The sequence below is a fragment of the Phaethon aethereus genome (assembly GCF_964289735.1).
Source record: "Phaethon aethereus genome assembly, chromosome: 16".
Classification (NCBI taxonomy): domain Eukaryota; kingdom Metazoa; phylum Chordata; class Aves; order Phaethontiformes; family Phaethontidae; genus Phaethon; species Phaethon aethereus.
The window spans coordinates 17,799,744-17,815,914 of record NC_138592.1 but is presented as its reverse complement, the minus strand read 5'-3'; the positions used below and the strand labels follow the sequence as shown (position 1 = coordinate 17,815,914).

At 40.6% G+C, this 16,171-nt stretch overlaps 1 protein-coding gene across 2 annotated transcripts in view; it reads left to right on the top strand.

Moving 5' to 3' along the window:
• RALGAPB (Ral GTPase activating protein non-catalytic subunit beta) overlaps window positions 1-16,171 on the top strand; it is a gene marked incomplete at its 3' end in the record, with an annotated part of 54,833 nt that overhangs the window by 25,687 nt on the left and 12,975 nt on the right. Inside the window, exons 13-21 of one of the 2 annotated variants that reach the window (XM_082007466.1) lie at window positions 2,374-2,438; window positions 2,636-2,768; window positions 4,179-4,300; window positions 6,586-6,768; window positions 8,855-9,006; window positions 10,686-10,873; window positions 13,039-13,145; window positions 14,760-14,912; window positions 15,550-15,759. In XM_082007466.1, the coding sequence (XP_081863592.1) occupies window positions 2,374-2,438; window positions 2,636-2,768; window positions 4,179-4,300; window positions 6,586-6,768; window positions 8,855-9,006; window positions 10,686-10,873; window positions 13,039-13,145; window positions 14,760-14,912; window positions 15,550-15,759 (1,313 nt within the window). Of the gene's footprint in view, window positions 1-2,373; window positions 2,439-2,635; window positions 2,769-4,166; window positions 4,301-6,585; window positions 6,769-8,854; window positions 9,007-10,685; window positions 10,874-13,038; window positions 13,146-14,759; window positions 14,913-15,549; window positions 15,760-16,171 lie in introns of both variants that reach the window. The other variant, XM_082007465.1, reaches the window with a different exon arrangement.

Genomic DNA, 16,171 nt, shown 5'->3' with positions numbered 1-16,171 from the left:
TAGTACTTGAAAAATAGAGGTGGAATGAAAGCACATTCTAGCAGGGAAAGTCAGTCATAACTAGGAATGCGAGTAGGAAAAAATGTTTTAATATTGGGAAGGATTCTTGACTAATGGGTTACCAGGAACACTTTAAGTTTTTGGCATGATTAAGCCTAGAAACAAATTGAAATACTGGGTGACCAGTGGTCCAGCACTGGCAGAATACAAATGACATTTGTTTAGCACAAGTTAAATATATTTTCAGACCAGTAAAAAGTGTGCTTGCCTTTTATTCTCTTCCCCCCCGCCCCTTATTTTTCTCTCTTTATTTAGAAGTGCCTTTTTCCACGTTGTGGTGTTCTTGTCCTTCAATAATTACAATACCATTTTCCTTTTGTCTGTTCAAAAAGGAAGCAAACTTGCACTGCAGCGGGAGGTGTCTGCCTTGTTCTGGGAGACAGAGAGCCTACCTGATTAATAAGGGAGGGCAAGAAAACGGAGTGAGCAATGAAGTGAAGGGAAACAAATCCAGTCTGCGAAGACTTTCGGAAAGTTTCCTTGCAGCAGTTGAGATAGTTCCTTTACTAAGGGAAGACTAGGGGAGAATGATTTGAAAGAATGATTTGCAACCACTGCTGGTGAAGGGATGAGGATATTTATGGTTTTCCAAGTGAGACCCACAGAGCATCGGTGCACAGGGCGTTGCACCACCTTGGGAAACGCGGGGTGATGCTCTGTTAAATCCTACCCCTGTGTTTTTGTACGCCTCTGCTGCGAGTTGGTGTTTGCATCTGGCTGGGTAGATGCTCTGCCTTGAATGGTTTTTACCATTACTATTTCCATGATAGTCCATACCACTCCCTCTCCCGTGTATTGCTGCTGTTAAACTCTTGCCACTTGTGAAGTTATTTCCTGCTGGCTTTGGTTGGAGAGGATTCATGAATCTCCAGTTTATCCAGAGATTCTCACATGTGCCACCAGCTTCTCAACAAAACCAGTGTTTGTTTCCAGCTGCTCACTAAATTTTTGACAGTGAGTGGTGCATTTCCCTTCATATTAGCAAGTGGTGTTTTCCTAAACGTTCATTGCTGGGGGCGGGGGGGGCGGGGGACGACGACAAAATTAAAATTGATGCCACTGAGTGTGTCAGTGTCAGCCTGGTACAGGCCCGTGTCCTTACTGCTTCTTTCCTTGTCACCTGGGGGTGATGCTGCCAAGCAGATACCGGCTGTTCACACTAGTTGACCTAAGGCACCCTGAATGCATCAGCAATTTTAATTTAACAGTGTGTTACACTTCTGTGTAGTTCTCTCTCCCCAGATGGAAGGGATAACCACCTGCTGGCTAGTTTGGACACGGTAGGGTTGGCTAGCCCTGCACCTAGAGCTTCAGCTTTTTCAATACAGTGTTTTGGGCACTGATGGAAAACAAAGCACAGAAAGTGAGAGGCTGGGGATGACTTCCAGGCAGAGAGAATTTCAGTGCACTTCAGATTATGCGCTAGCTTCCCGATTTAGGAAACTTGGTTTATATTTTAGCCAAATTTAAATGAAAGCAATTTTTAATTTGCTGTACATACCCACAGTTTATCAATGATGCAAATATTCGCCTTGATTTTTTTTTTTTTTTTGGGGGGGGGGGGGGGACAGGGGCAGTAATATCTTTGTGAAAATAAACCTCCTTGTATTATTGTGGTTGGAGGTTCATTTCACTGGTCACCGATCAGTATGAGAACAGCATGAGATGTCTTAAGGGTTGCTGAACAGACCAGACGTTATTCATTTTATCTTCCAGCAGGTTGCTGTCTGTAACTGCTAGTTCATTAAGACTTGAAAACATGTTTTTGCTTGCCAGTCACCAGCTGCCTTTTGGCTTCCAATGGCCAAACTGGGGAAGGGAGCCTCTTTGAGCCAGGCAAGAATGCAGCCAAGGCCAGCCCTGTCAAACCCTTGACATGGCTTTGGACTACGCAGCTCATTTTAGGTCTCTCAGTTATTTAACAAATATTGTTATTTTAATCACAGAATCAATAGATAACCTTGAATGTAACCTGAGTTTTTAAATGAGCACAATCTGATGGGAGACAAGGAGTGATTCCAGCACTCTGTGAAACCAAAATCCTTCTGAGCTGAGGAATTTGAAAAACCTGTGCTCAGAGCTAGGTTTTTAAATATGTTTTTAAAATAGCTGAAAGCACTCTCTATATCAGCTCTCATCTGCTTCAAATGGCTAAGCCTGAAGCAAAACCTGTGTTTTATAAAACTCTTATAAAGAGTTTGTATAAAACAGGATGGTGATACTGTATGTTAGACCTTCAGTGTTTCTTTGTAAATTTTAGCAGTGAATATTCTACTGCAGTCTTTAATTACCTTCTTATATTTGATTCTTCAGGTGCAATGTTAAATATTGTTCAAGATTCAGCTCTATTAGAAGCCATTGGCTGTCAGATGGAAACAGTAAGTATTTTTTGTTTATCAAGTTACCGCTTCAGAAAGAATGCATGACTTATTTTACCTGCTGTTGTAAGGTGCTCAGTTAGCATCCTGAGGCTTGATCATCTTTTTTTCTCCATTATATCTGAGAGCATCCTCTGGTATAGGGAAGCTACTCAGAAAAATCTTCTCATTGCTCAAAACTGACTTTCAATTTGCAGAATGGTGGTGAAAATAACCTCTTCAAAAGCCACAGCCGTACTAACAGTGGCATTAGTACTGCAAGTGGAGGCAGTACGGAACCCACAACACCAGACAGCGAGAGACCAGCACAAGCCCTTCTGAGGGATTATGGTAAGGACAGCTGTCTTAAAAACACTCTGTCCTTATATGCCAGTGACGTTTTCTGTGATTTTTTTTCTGTTCCTAGTTCTGGCTAATACATTAATGTGCATGGGTGTTTTGAACCTCTTTGTTTATTGCCAGTTTGTGCTCATATGTACCCTTTAGTTGGTTGGTTTTTAATCCTACTAAGGGACTCTGTGAACATTTTAAAAATAAGAATGTAAAAGCTTAAGAAAAAGGAGGTATTTGCAAACTGTTTTACTTCAGCATATGTTTTCAAGACACTTCATTTTCATGAACAATAATAGGATAAAAGTACACCAAGTGTGAATTAATTGCTTCAGTTATTCAGCATTCCAAATGCTTACCTGACTTTTGCAGCATTGTTTCTTAAACAATGAGGAGCATTTGGGGGACTCCTGTTTTTATAGAGCGACTAAGCAGAATGCTTGTGATGTCATTTGTTGTAACATGAGAATTTTTAATTAACATCAGTTTACTGTGTCTTGTACCATGCATATTTGAATCTTTGTAACAGAATCCATGTTTTACTAATTCTGTGTGTGGTAAGCTGGCCCAGTGTCAAGATCCTGGAATTTAACTTGCTCCTTCGGTGGTCTTCAGTTTAACTGATGTTGACCAAATAAATGTGAGAACAAATCACCTTTATTATATTGTAGCCTAGGTTGACAACTCTGTTCTTGCCAATCAAAAATGTTTTTTTCCCCTACTTCTATAACTATGGAGAGGAGGGAGATTAGCAGGAAAGACGTTAGTGTATTCTAGGTATTCATATAAACATGTTGGTGCTTTCTCTACAGTATTTGTTTATTTGAAATTAGTGAAGTGCTAGTTTTCAGTACACTGTTTGAATTGTACGTTTAATTCAGATGGATTTTCATTGACAAGTCCTTGTAAAAATATCCCTCTGTAAGGTTAAAAAAAAAAAGCTTTTAAATATTTGACTTATTGAGTCTTTAAGCTGAGACATAACTTCAAAGATATTTTTGTAATATATTCATTTTATTGGATTTTTTTATTTCCTATGCACAGAAGGTAAGGGTGTATGAAATTTATTAAAAAAATTTTGAAGCTGGATGTTTCAAACAAGGGAAAACTGAAAACAAGGTGTCTGCTTTATTTGGGTTATCCAAAATGTCTTTTTTAAAAAATAAAAAAAACTGAGATAAGCTAGGGTGAATATATTTGTATAAAGTCTGATGGTGTTTATAAGGGAGTTAGCCTGTGCAAAAGTGACCAACCCAATTTCTAGATTATGGGTTGTGTATAATTTTATTTTATGTGTGTATTGTGGCTGCTTTGGCTTGTGCCTGTGCTTTGCTTACTGTCACTAATGCTTAGTTATTTTCCCTCCCTGTGGTATGTGGTATTGGGGTTATATCCTAGCTCTTAATACAGATACAGCTGCTGGACTACTGATACGTAGTATTCACCTGGTAACCCAAAGACTCAACTCGCAGTGGAGGCAGGATATGAGTATCTCTCTGGCTGCGCTGGAGCTTCTGTCTGGACTGGCAAAGGTGAGAGGTGAAGTTTTGTGTGCCCTGGCCTCTTCTCAAAGGGGGATTATAGTCCTGTTTAGGTGAAAGCCATGCCACCACACAGATGTCTGTGTCTGAGTTTGTCAGCAAATGTTCTGTTTGGACACAAGAAAAAAACAGTACTCCTTTTGTACTTCATCTTCTCCTAATGTAAGTGCTCCGTGACTCGAATGAAGTGTGCCCTGTAAATGCCTGTTGGCCGAAAGTGAAGCTCAGGGTGGTTGTTCAGATACATGTGGCTTTACTGTACAGTTCTGGCTGGTTTTGTTGAGCTAGCTGGATGACTCCTAACCTTTCTCATCGATTCCCATGTGTGTCTGGTTTTGGATTTTGTTTTGATTTGTTTTTTCCGCTATAGGGGACGCATCTGCTGTATCAGGTTGCACAGCTGAGCAAAAACTTGCGGCTAAGCTTCCAGTGGCATTGTAGGGACTTGGGCCATTAGTTTTCAATCCCACTGTGAACCATTTACCATAGCTTTGCTTGGTTGGGTGGCCGGTCTGTCTGTTCACTATGTGACAAAATTAGAAACTTTGATTGCAAAATGCCAGGGTATTAAACAACTTAATTGCCCTTTTTACAAGTGGTGTACCCGCTTTTCCCCTTCTATGTCCTCTTGGAAATGGTTTTCTGAGCTTAGAAAATGATAGCGTAACAAATATGAATTTATCGCCTTCTTCAGAGCTTTATCTGCACACAATTCCTTGATTGAACTAAAGCTTCTGGGGGTTGTGTGTTGCTTTTTTTGTTGGCAGGTAAAATGCCCTATTTCTGCTTGAGGGCCCTTGCCCCGAGGCTGGACTTCATGATGGTTGTTAAGCAAAAGTCTAGTGTATTTACAGCAGCCTTGATGACCTGGTGTGACAATTCAGCATTTCCTGTCATATTCCCCCAGGAACGTGACAGATCTTTCAGATATGCGTGTCTCAGGCATTTTTCAGAGCGTGGAGCCAGCCATGTTGGACTGGGTGCTTACTGTTCTTAATGGAGCAGCATGAGATGAAGGATGCTTTTGAAAGTGTTCTGCAATGAATTAATGTATGGTTATTGCATCTTATGGATTGTTGTACAAAACCAAGGGTTCCTGCAGCTACTGTAGCTAAGCCAAGTTTTTGTTTTTTTGGGGTTTTTCTTGGCTTGCAATGAGATGGGAATGTGAAAATAGATTATCTTTTTAAAAGCTTAACCAGGTTAATATTAAATATTAGAATCTCTGTGTAATTCTCATGCAACTGAAGTAATTCTTCCTCTGGGGTATCTTGGATATCTATCCCCTTCATCACAAAGAGGGTAGAAAGAGATCAACTCTTACTGCAGAACTGCAGAGTGAAGAACCAGTTCTGCTTGTGCCTTTGGAGGTGACAGTTCCCAAAGTCCTTCTCAGGTTAGGGGCTGCCCTGTCGTGTGTCTGTTCAGCACCAGGTTATTAGTGGGACTTGGTAAATTCAAAAATCCCATTTCCTACAAGAGTGCTGGTTCACCAACCTGCTTTTCATGAGCTCATCTATTTGCCATAGATCTCTACACTTTTGAAGGAAACGCTGCCTTCATCCTAGGGCTCTGAATTGTCACCCCTTGCTTTGTGGAGTACAGCTGCCTGGCTCCGGTGTCATCACCAACAAGACTATCCACCTTCCTGCTTGGATAAGGGTGCACTTTAATGAGTAAAGCTTTATATGACATGATGAAATGCTAGAGACTAGAAAAATCCAGCTTTGACTGTTCCTGTGCCAAGTTTTGGGGGAGCGCTTATCGGTTTTTTTGCTAGTCTGCTTGTCTGAGGGTGGGTTTTCTGTCCCTTTTTCACTGGTGAAAGTACTGTGCTAACAGAATATGCCTCATGGAAAGTTATGTGAGCAGAATGAAGCTTCGTGGAAGGGGGACTTGGCAGCAAGTGGGTTCTGAGATACAGAATGGATTGCTATAGCTGAAGGAAAAAGGTATTTGAAAATAAGTTTTTCAAATACTAATTTATTCAGCTTGCAGTTAGTTTCTTATCAAACCATATTGGTACCTCTCTTGCTCTTGGAAACGAAGCGCTGCAAAGTGGTGGTACCTCAGTGCAGCGTTTCTTTCCTTTAAGTTTCAATACCCATCACTGGTAAATATTTTTACCCACAACTTTTAAACTGTAATCATAAAAGAACTCCACCATGTATTCCTATTTCTTAAAAAACTGCATTTAAAAATGCTTTTGAAAATGGTTTCTTCCCTGGGAGATTTTTGTGGAAGAATTCTCATCCTCTGCTGCTTGCTTTACACAGGTGAGAGTAGTGGTCGATTCCTCTGATCGGAAGAGAGCTATTAGTTCAGTGTGCAGCTACATAGTGTACCAGTGCAGCCGCCCAGCCCCGCTCCACTCCCGCGACCTTCACTCCATGATAGTCGCAGCTTTCCAGTGCCTTTGCGTCTGGCTCACCGAGCACCCTGACATGCTGGATGAGAAGGTGAGTCTCTGGTGTATACATTTTGAGCACTCCAAATTGTAACGCCTTTCATGCCTGACCTGTCTGTTCTTGATACTTTAAAGTAATGCAGTTTTCCTAGTTTTCAAAAGTATACTAGGAATTTCAAAACTAGTTTCCATGCAAAAGAGTTTTGAATTTTGATTTCTGCTCTTTATTCACCAAGAATTTTTTTGGCTTTAAAATTACCTTTCATATTTCTAAGAATGTCTTGATCTTTCTTCTTGTTTTGTGAAACTGGAAAAAGAGAGAACAGGGAACCTGAAAACACAGAAACTGAAAAGAGAAATATGGGAATTAATGATGTGTATATATAGCACAGCTACCTGCTGCAGATAAACTTCACTAAAAGCCATGTCTCTTCTCATTTCTCAGCTCTTACCTGACTATAGCATGTTCTAGACTTCACGGAATTCCTTTGATGCTAATATTTTGATAATCAGTTTGTTTCACCAAGAAACTACACTTCCAGAAACTGAGCAAGGCATAGCTCAATCCAAGATGGAATTTGCTTGGGAAGCTTCAAAAGAGCAGGAAATGAAAAATGCATATATCCAACAGCTTTCTGTCCTGCCCTTTAAAAAAAATAAAAAATAAAAAAAATGTGAGCGCATATTTTCATTTTTGTTCTCCATGCAGAGACAGCTCAGTGATCTTTCTATATTTTATATATAATGTATATTAATATGTATTATAGAACATTTTAGATATATAGTTTCATATCTAACATATTTTTATCTATTGTGTTTATATATTCTGTAGCATATATAAAATAAGTATATTTTTAAAAAATGAAAATTGAAAACTCACAAGCAGGACTTTAAATAAAGATGATTTCTGCATGCACTTCAGGATACTGGCATGGCAGTAGGTGACTAGGACAGGATAGTTTCCCCTGGATGTGGCGCAGCATGGGTTTTATTCAGTCTCATAATGCTTTATTCCCTTTCATTAGGTTCTTTTTTTATTTTACTTATCACTGCATATTGAGATAGTGTGACATACTGTGTGTAGTGTATACTGGACACTTAGTATCTCATTCCTGAGTCGTCATAGTCAGATGGGAACCTTTCATTGCATTTTCAAGTATTAGAATTGCAATTTTCCAGGTGCCTCGTCTTTGGTTTCAATTTCACCTGCTATTTTACTAGCCAATGCTGTAAACTTCAGTAGTTCTTCATGGCCAGTCTTTGCATCTCAACGCTGGTTAATTTTGCTCTTGTCAGAAAACTTTAATCTTCCTCTTCGCCTCTTTTTCTACATCAGTTATGAATATAAGGAAGACACAAGCCAAGGCGTAGAACCCTGCTTGGTCCCTGGTGGTAAAAACTGACCACTTACTCGTGATCAGATTTTAGCCTGCTATTTATTCAGGGGAACACTTTCCTTGTTATTCTATAGCTCAAGACATGAGATTTGAACCTTTATTGTAGCAATCCAAATATTTTCAGCAAGTGATTTTGTAATGAGCAACACTTGAGAGTTATACCTGCAGTTCTATGGAGTGTTGGCCTCTCCTGTAATAGATTTGTTGAAGCTTTGCTGTGTACTTTTAGAATATTGTTATTGTTCTCTTGATGAATTAGATACCACAATATATTTTACTTAGGAAAGCTGTTGGCAATTGAAAAATTCAGAAAAGGGTTTTGTGCAGTTTTTCAGATGAGTTTCTTTTTAATGTGCTTATAACTTAATTAAAAGTTCTGTAGAGAGTCTCAGAAATGCATTTATTATCTCTTTAAATATGTTTACAGTTTTCAGTTGCACTCTTTGTGCAATTTTGTACGTATGTAATGGAATATATTGTGTGTATGTATTCATTCAGAGCACTTTCTGCCATTAAAATACAAACATAAATAGATATCTGTAGATAGAGAAAAAAATCATTCCTATAGTAAATGTGATCTTATTCCAACACTGTCCATTGGAATAATCTTCTGCCTTTATTTCTGAGCTCGTATTGTCAGCAGTATTGTATTTTAAGTGATGGTATATCACTGTTTCACTGAGGTCTTGGAGACATTTATCGGAGTGCTGCTGCTTTAAGGTGGTTCCTCTTGTGTTTTAGGATTGTTTAAAAGAGGTACTGGAGATTGTGGAGCTGGGCATTTCAGGAAGTAAATCCAAAAACAGTGAACAAGAGGTCAAGTACAAAGGAGATAAGGAGCCAAACCCCGCATCCATGAGAGTGAAGGATGCTGCTGAAGCTACACTAACGTGGTATGTAATTTGTCAGAGCATGTTTACTGTTTAACACTGCCTTCTCTGAGAGTGTTTTAATTAGGAGTGTTCCCAGCTGGTGAGATCTCTGTGATGTAGCAAGAACATTTGGAAAGTCAGCCAGAAGCTCCCTCTGTTTTTGCCCTCTGGGCAGGGTTGTCCTGTGCTCTGCCTTAGCTGTTTTCTCCATCCCATTACAGGTGTTCAACAGAAAAAAGATCCCTGTGATTGCTCCCTTCCCCTCCTGCCTGTTCTCTTCCTTGGAGAGCAAAACCCAATTCCTCCTGCAGTCCCTGGTGTTCTGTTCTCAGCCAGTCCTCTCTGCAGACAGCAGTTGCCTCCATCTCCCACTTGACCTAGTGATCCTGTCTTTCCATTCCCCCTTCTCCTTCTCCTCAGCCTGACAAGATACGCCATCCTCACACTGGTTGGGAAACTGATAGACACAGTCTCATGTGTAACGCAGCAGGGAGTGGCACATGCAGCGGATGTAAGCTGCTGCAGGATGGGATGTCATTCTGCCCACAGCGCTGGGCTTGCTTAATATGTTTTAGAGGTTCTGCTGGAACTGCAGTAACAGATAACGTGTGGATTGGGGCAGGGAAGCCCAGAGAGGAAAACTGAGCTTTGCTCCAGAGAAGTTGAAAAGCACCGTTCTACTGGATGAACATCATAATGGTAGCCAGGACAGATTGAGGATGGGTAGGATAAATATGTTTTGCAAAAGGCAGATAGCTGCTTTTATTTTTGCTCTGCTTTGCAATAAAATTGTTCTAAACGTTACTGTTAGCAAAAACAACTGTGTAATTTCCAAGATAAAAACAACTACTCATTGGAACTTCAGGACAAACCTTTATTGTTGCCTAAAAGTGCCTCTTTTCTTTTGGAGAGATGAGACTATCTAGGAGTAAAGTGGAAAAGTGTGTGGGGAGGACTTCAGTACATGTGCTTTTGGTCTGGGTGGTGGTGTTAAGACTGAAGTCCTGAGTTAGATCATACGATCTCCAGTCTGACACTGGACAACTTTCATTATTGGTTCCTGCCATAGAAGTTTTCAATTTCTAATATATTAGGTAGTTCCTATACAACTTCAGATTATTTAAATCAGTACTTCTAGAAGCCTTCCAAGGCGGTAGGCACTGTTGGACTACACCTGGAAGCTTTCTCCCAGGGAAGTTTACCATCTATGGTAGCCATGCTTGTATGATCATGGCTCTTTCTTAAAGGGTTTTAAGTTAATGTAATCTGTACTTGAAGAAAACAAAGACAATCATAACTAGTGCATCTACCATGTCTGCCTTGCTTGTTGATACAAGAGTGGGCTAAAGTATGGATGATTATCTCCAGTCATCCATAATCTTCTTATAAGAACGAACATAAAAAAAGCTGTGGAAGGGTACAGATTTTTGTACTTTAAAGCATGTCTTAATATCTTCATAACCTAGGTTAAAAAGGAACTCATTCTGTAGGCAGAGGACCCTTCTTTGTAGGTTTTAATTTATGTTTTTCTGAAGTTACTGGTTCTGTTTTAAACAAGCTGATGGGGGAGGGTAGGCTTGCCCTGGAAGGGTAACTGCTATGTCAAGATACAAATGCAGAATATGAGCAAAGGTCTGTGCTTGGGTGGAACAGTTTGTCATCTTAACCTGTCATAACTCTTAACTTTTTCTCACTTGCAGTATTATGCAGTTACTTGGAGCATTTCCTTCTCCCAGTGGCCCTGCTTCTCCTTGCAGCTTGGTGAATGAAACCACATTAATTAAATACTCTCGTCTACCTACCATAAACAAGCATAGCTTCCGTTACTTTGTTTTGGATAACAGTGTTATCCTGGCGATGTTGGAGCAGCCTCTAGGGAATGAACAGAGTAAGTTCATACTTCCCATTTCCTTCTTCCTCTGGTTAAAACTCTCCGTATGGAGCTGCAAAACAAAGGCACTTTATCAAGTGCATCTCATATTTCAGGAGCTTACCTGTTCTGTGGGTGTGTGATTGAGCAGAGTGGTGTTCTGGGATGAAGTGGTGGGAATAACTTTAATGCTCCTGATAGTCAAACATGTACAAGCCCATCCACATTGTTCATGCAGTTGTCTGTGTCTTTCACCCAGTTAGATCAGATACTTGCAGCTGACTGCCACCTAAATTATTGCTGAGGGACAAAAGCAATAGCATTACATTTTGAAAGCATCCTTGTTCATAACAGAATGAAAATCTAAAGAGTGTAGGAGGCTTGATAGGAATAAGTGCTCAACAAATGGTTGATGTGACACCTTTTTGCTTGCTTTAGGTCTTCTGTTACTAAATGTTTCTGTGGGTGCTTTCAGCTCAGATGGTTTTAGTTGCTTAGGAGCTGTTATAACTTTCCTGTGTACCACCCTGTTCTATCAGTGACACTTACTGTAAAGGAGATCTATCCCAGGGTATTGGCTTTCACAGCTGAACCTAAGTCATTTCAGCCTCATGTGCTTTGACCAACAAGAATTTATAGTAAAAAAAAATCTAATGTTAAATTACATGATGCTTTGACCTGAATCACAGATCCCCCTGTGAGTCTTCATGTATCATGGCATTACCGAAGAGAATAGATGAAAATTCTCCTATATGCTACCTCAGTTTAAGACTAACATATGTTAGATCTGCTGCTCTGCCACAGATCTCTTTTCCTCGTCCTTGGACAGGATGGAGTCTAGATACTAGTCTTGGAAACAGCGATTGCACAGAACTTCTTGAACTGGCTAAGAGAAGTTATTTTGAGTTGTGGTCCAGAGTGCTCCAACCTCATTGAGAATCGCTAAATAGATCTTGCAGAAAGTGCTGATGCTGGGAGCCATTGCTGCATGTCCACCCACGGTCTGTGTTTGAGCAAGCATGTTCCTGACTAGAATGGATTAGAGTACGCTAGAATGGTTGAGCAATTCTCATCCATACTCTGCCTCTGCTAAACACATTACTGAGGAATCCTGTAAGGCTATTAGAATCTCAAATTAGATTATCTTTGCTTGCTATGCATAACTTGCTTACAAATCCTTTTTGAATTGCAAGATTAATTGCAGTAATGCCACAAGTACGTCAGATCACTTTTGAGGCAGATCACTGAAGTGGATGATTGTGGGGAGCTGGTTTTGTTTGTCTATATGTGTGCTTATGTAGCTGTGCTGCACCCTGTACTTCCCATGAAATACTGGGGAAGGAAGACATATCTGCTAGTTACCTGATGGTGTCAATTTGTGGGTTACATGCACAAAAGATAAATATAAATAATTTTTTAAAGAAAAAGCTGTAGAGCTATGATGATCCCTCTTCTAAGGTGGCTAATATCAGTGGCCTTTTAATGCTCAAAGGAAGACTGAAATCCTGCAGTTACAACCATCGTTGTGCAAGTTGAAAGGCACCTCAGGAATCTGCAATCTAACCTCCTGCTCTAAACAGGGTCAGTACTGAATTCAGGTCAGGACAATGCCACCTGACATTGTCCAAGTAGGTCTTGAAAACATATGAGGACAACTTTTCTGTGTCCATATTCCTTGTGGTGAAAAATTTTCCACAATGTGAAGTCGGAATCTTCCCCTGTCTTCCCCTGTTTGACCATTGTCTCTTGTCCTTCCACTGTTCTTACTGCTGCTATTTGTGTGGGACCTTTACAGAAGGTCATGGAAATATCATGGAAACTGTGCCTCCATATGGTCATTTGTCTTACCTAAACAGGCAGTGGCTGGAACAATCTTCTTTCATTTCCTGGAGATAATTTGGAGAGAGTAACAGTGATCTGCAGGAATTTGGATGAAGGTTGCTTTTAATGATGAAACTGAGCTGGCAACTACTGAACAGATCACAAAATAGACTAGTACTTCCCTGCTGCAAAGAGGAGGATTGCTTGCTCCTCATCAGGAATTGTCTTCAGGGTCGGGGAGGAGTTAACCTTGAAAGCAAAACCTTTGTCGTCGTGCCTGCATTTCTTTCTGGTTAAATTATTGCACACTGAACTGTTTGCAATTTACGATGATGTATTCTCTTAACCCATGTGCTTTGCAGATGACTCTTTCCCCTCTGTCACGGTTTTGATCCGTGGGACATCTGGAAGATTTGCATGGGCCCAGCAACTCTGTCTTTTGCCAAGAGGAGCTAAAGCAAATCAAAAGGTCTCTATCAAAGCCCGTAAAGAAATCTTTAACTTAGAGATGTTCAGCAGAAATTCCACTAATGTGAGACAGCCCCACAGAGCTGGTGATTATACATTAAGGCTGAGCCACGGGGCCATTAGCTGTAGGTAATGTGACACATCTCTGGTGACTCTTTACAACTTGTGATTAATATTAAATACAGGCTGTGAAAGTGCTGTTGTCTTCTAGACTTGTATAAGGGGAAGGGGCATTTTCCTTTTTTTTTTTTTTTTTTCTTTCTTCCCTGAAAGCATCTTCTGAGGTGATGGAGCAATGGACAGTGTATTTAGTGTCTAGACATGAGTGTTGGTGCTGATTTCAGGATGTCAGGCAAAGCCCTTGCAGCAGAGGGAGCGAAGTCTGGAGGTATAGAATGAGATGCTGTTCAAGCTACAAAGCCCAATGTTGCAAAGTTGGCTGTAAATCTGCTGTGAAAAAAAATTATCTAGGTGAACTCTGGAGAGGAACAGTGGAGGAGAAATACCCCAATCTCATTTTACAGTAAAATCTCTTACTGCATTTGTCTAGTGGGGCATGTCCTTCTGTTACCAAAATTTCTGTTTGTGAACTTCAAATCTTCAAGCTCTTCACATGCCCCTCAGTAAAATAAAGGAAATAATAATGTAGCTGAACTGAGGGCCTGTCAGTCTCAGCTGTCATGTTCACATTTGGATGAATCTGGTCTCTGCACGGCAGCCGTTGGGAAGACCCTCCGCATCACGCCCTTGGAGCTGTGCTGTCACTGAAGCTGAGCCATTTTGCTGGCATCAGTCCAAGTGTGCTACCTCCAACACCAGAGGAGAAGTCATGTCCTGGCTGATGACCTCCTTACCAGTTTTAAGGGAACTTTTCCCATTTAAAGGCATTCTTTAACTTTAATGTTAACAGTTTTGCCCTTTTGAAGCATAATTGATAGTAAATGAATTTATAAAGCAGCACTTAGGATGTAATTAAAGGTCTTGTTCAGACCTTATGCACCTGCAAACCTGCACTTAGATCTTTTGTTGCTTTCCTGGGTAGCTTCAAGTTTTGAATTACATACCAACAGTTTAGAACGTAGTGTAGAAACAGTGTCAAAATTGTGTTATGATACATTATGCAAACCCTTTTGATATTCTGTCAGCACATCTCCCTCCTGACCCACAGCATTGCTGCTGTTCTCTTCTGGCACTTCTCAGCCTGGCTTGCTGTGATCATCATAGTCAGCAGGGTTAAAATGGAGGCTTCTCAGGCAGTTGGTAGCTTTTGCTCTACACAGTTAGAATGGGCTGGAAATAAGATATTGCCATGTCAGCTTGCCATTTTTATTGATATTTGCAACTGCATAGAGGTTAGGTGGTAGGTGGGGTTCATAGGTTCCAGGAGTACAGCCACCAAAATGGGCAGAACTACACCTCTAAAAATTTACAGCCACATTTTTAATAGAAGCCTATTAGTTTAAAGTACTTAATGTTTTTTAATGATGCCTCTCACTAATGGATTAGTGTACTTCTGGTGGTGAGGGGGGAGGGAATGTTTTCCATCTATTATAATAAAGTATTGTCTAGTGGTATGATGCCTTGAGTGTAAAAACTATCCCGCTTTTTTTGCCAGACTTTTGTACCAGAACCTCGACCAGCTCCTAAAAATGATGTTGGATTGAAATACAGTGTGAAGCACCGTCCTTTTCCTGAAGAAGTGGACAAGATCCCATTTGTGAAAGCTGACTTGAGCATTCCTGATCTACATGAAATTGTGAATGAGGAAGTAAGTAACTCTTAGTCTCTGACTTAATTTTGTTCTTGTCTTAATTTTTTTTTAGACAAAAATCATGAATCATACACTAGTGTCTTACTGTAAATAGTTTTCTGCTTTAGCTTGACTAATTTCTTATTAATGGAATAACAACCTCTGCAAACTAATTAAATCTGTGCACTTCTCCAGGAAGATGGCAATGCCTTGGATGTGTTTTTGGGAGGCACTGCTCAACATGTTTTATTACAGATCCTAATATCCTGGTATTGTTAGGAGGCAATGACTTGCATTTTGTTGCTGCTTCTGGGGAAATGGAAGGGGCTTTGAGACCTCCTGGGGGAGGAAGGGGTTGTGTGTCTCAAAAACATTTTAAAGTTTCACAGTGCCAGATGTGTTTTAGTTTCTGTTCACTTAAAAGGGAGAAGCTGTAGCTGATATTGGATACATAAACTTGCAACAGCACTCCCATGCAAACAGGATGTTTAGATGTTCACTTTGTAATGTTGCAAGGTCTGTTGATGCTTTAGTAAACATCCTGGTGGTGGAGTTGCAGCTGCTGCTTTACCTGTGACTTAACAGTTGTCCTGAATGGTGGAGCTTTTTTCTTAGTGATCTTGGTGGAATCAGCATTTCATGCAATGTTTTCCAGCTCGAAGAGCGACACGAGAAGCTGAGGAATGGCATGGCCCAGCAGATTATTTTTGAGACTTCCATAGATCAGAAAAGTGAAGAGGAGTGGCGGAAGAAGAGCTTTCCTGATCCGATCACGGAGTGTAAGCCCCCACCACCGGCACAGGAGTTCCAGACAGCACGCCTGTTCCTCTCTCACTTCGGGTTTCTCTCACTAGAGGCATTGAAGGTGACCTGATACTTCTTAGTGTTGTGCAAATGCCCTCAGTAGCCATATGATCTGACTTGGCAAAAGAAGAAAACTGAACTTTTGTTAGTGGAAGATCTGCTGTGTAATTCCAACTACTGTTAAGCTGTAGTCTAATCAAATAAAGTGATGGATTCCAGTCTTGCAGGATTGAGAGCAGAGTTGTGAAAGGCTGTGCCTCAAGTTGAACATGCTCTGAATAGGTGGCTGTCTCTTTATTTTTGCAGTGGATACATAAGCTATCACATTCACATGTTCATACTTGTGAATGTGGTCAGCGGCGCAGAGTCCAGTTGGAGGCCTGTAGCTAGTGGTGTTCCCCACGGATCAGTACTGGGTCCGGTTTTGTTCAACATCTTCATCAGTGACCTAGATGAAGGGTTGGAATGTACCC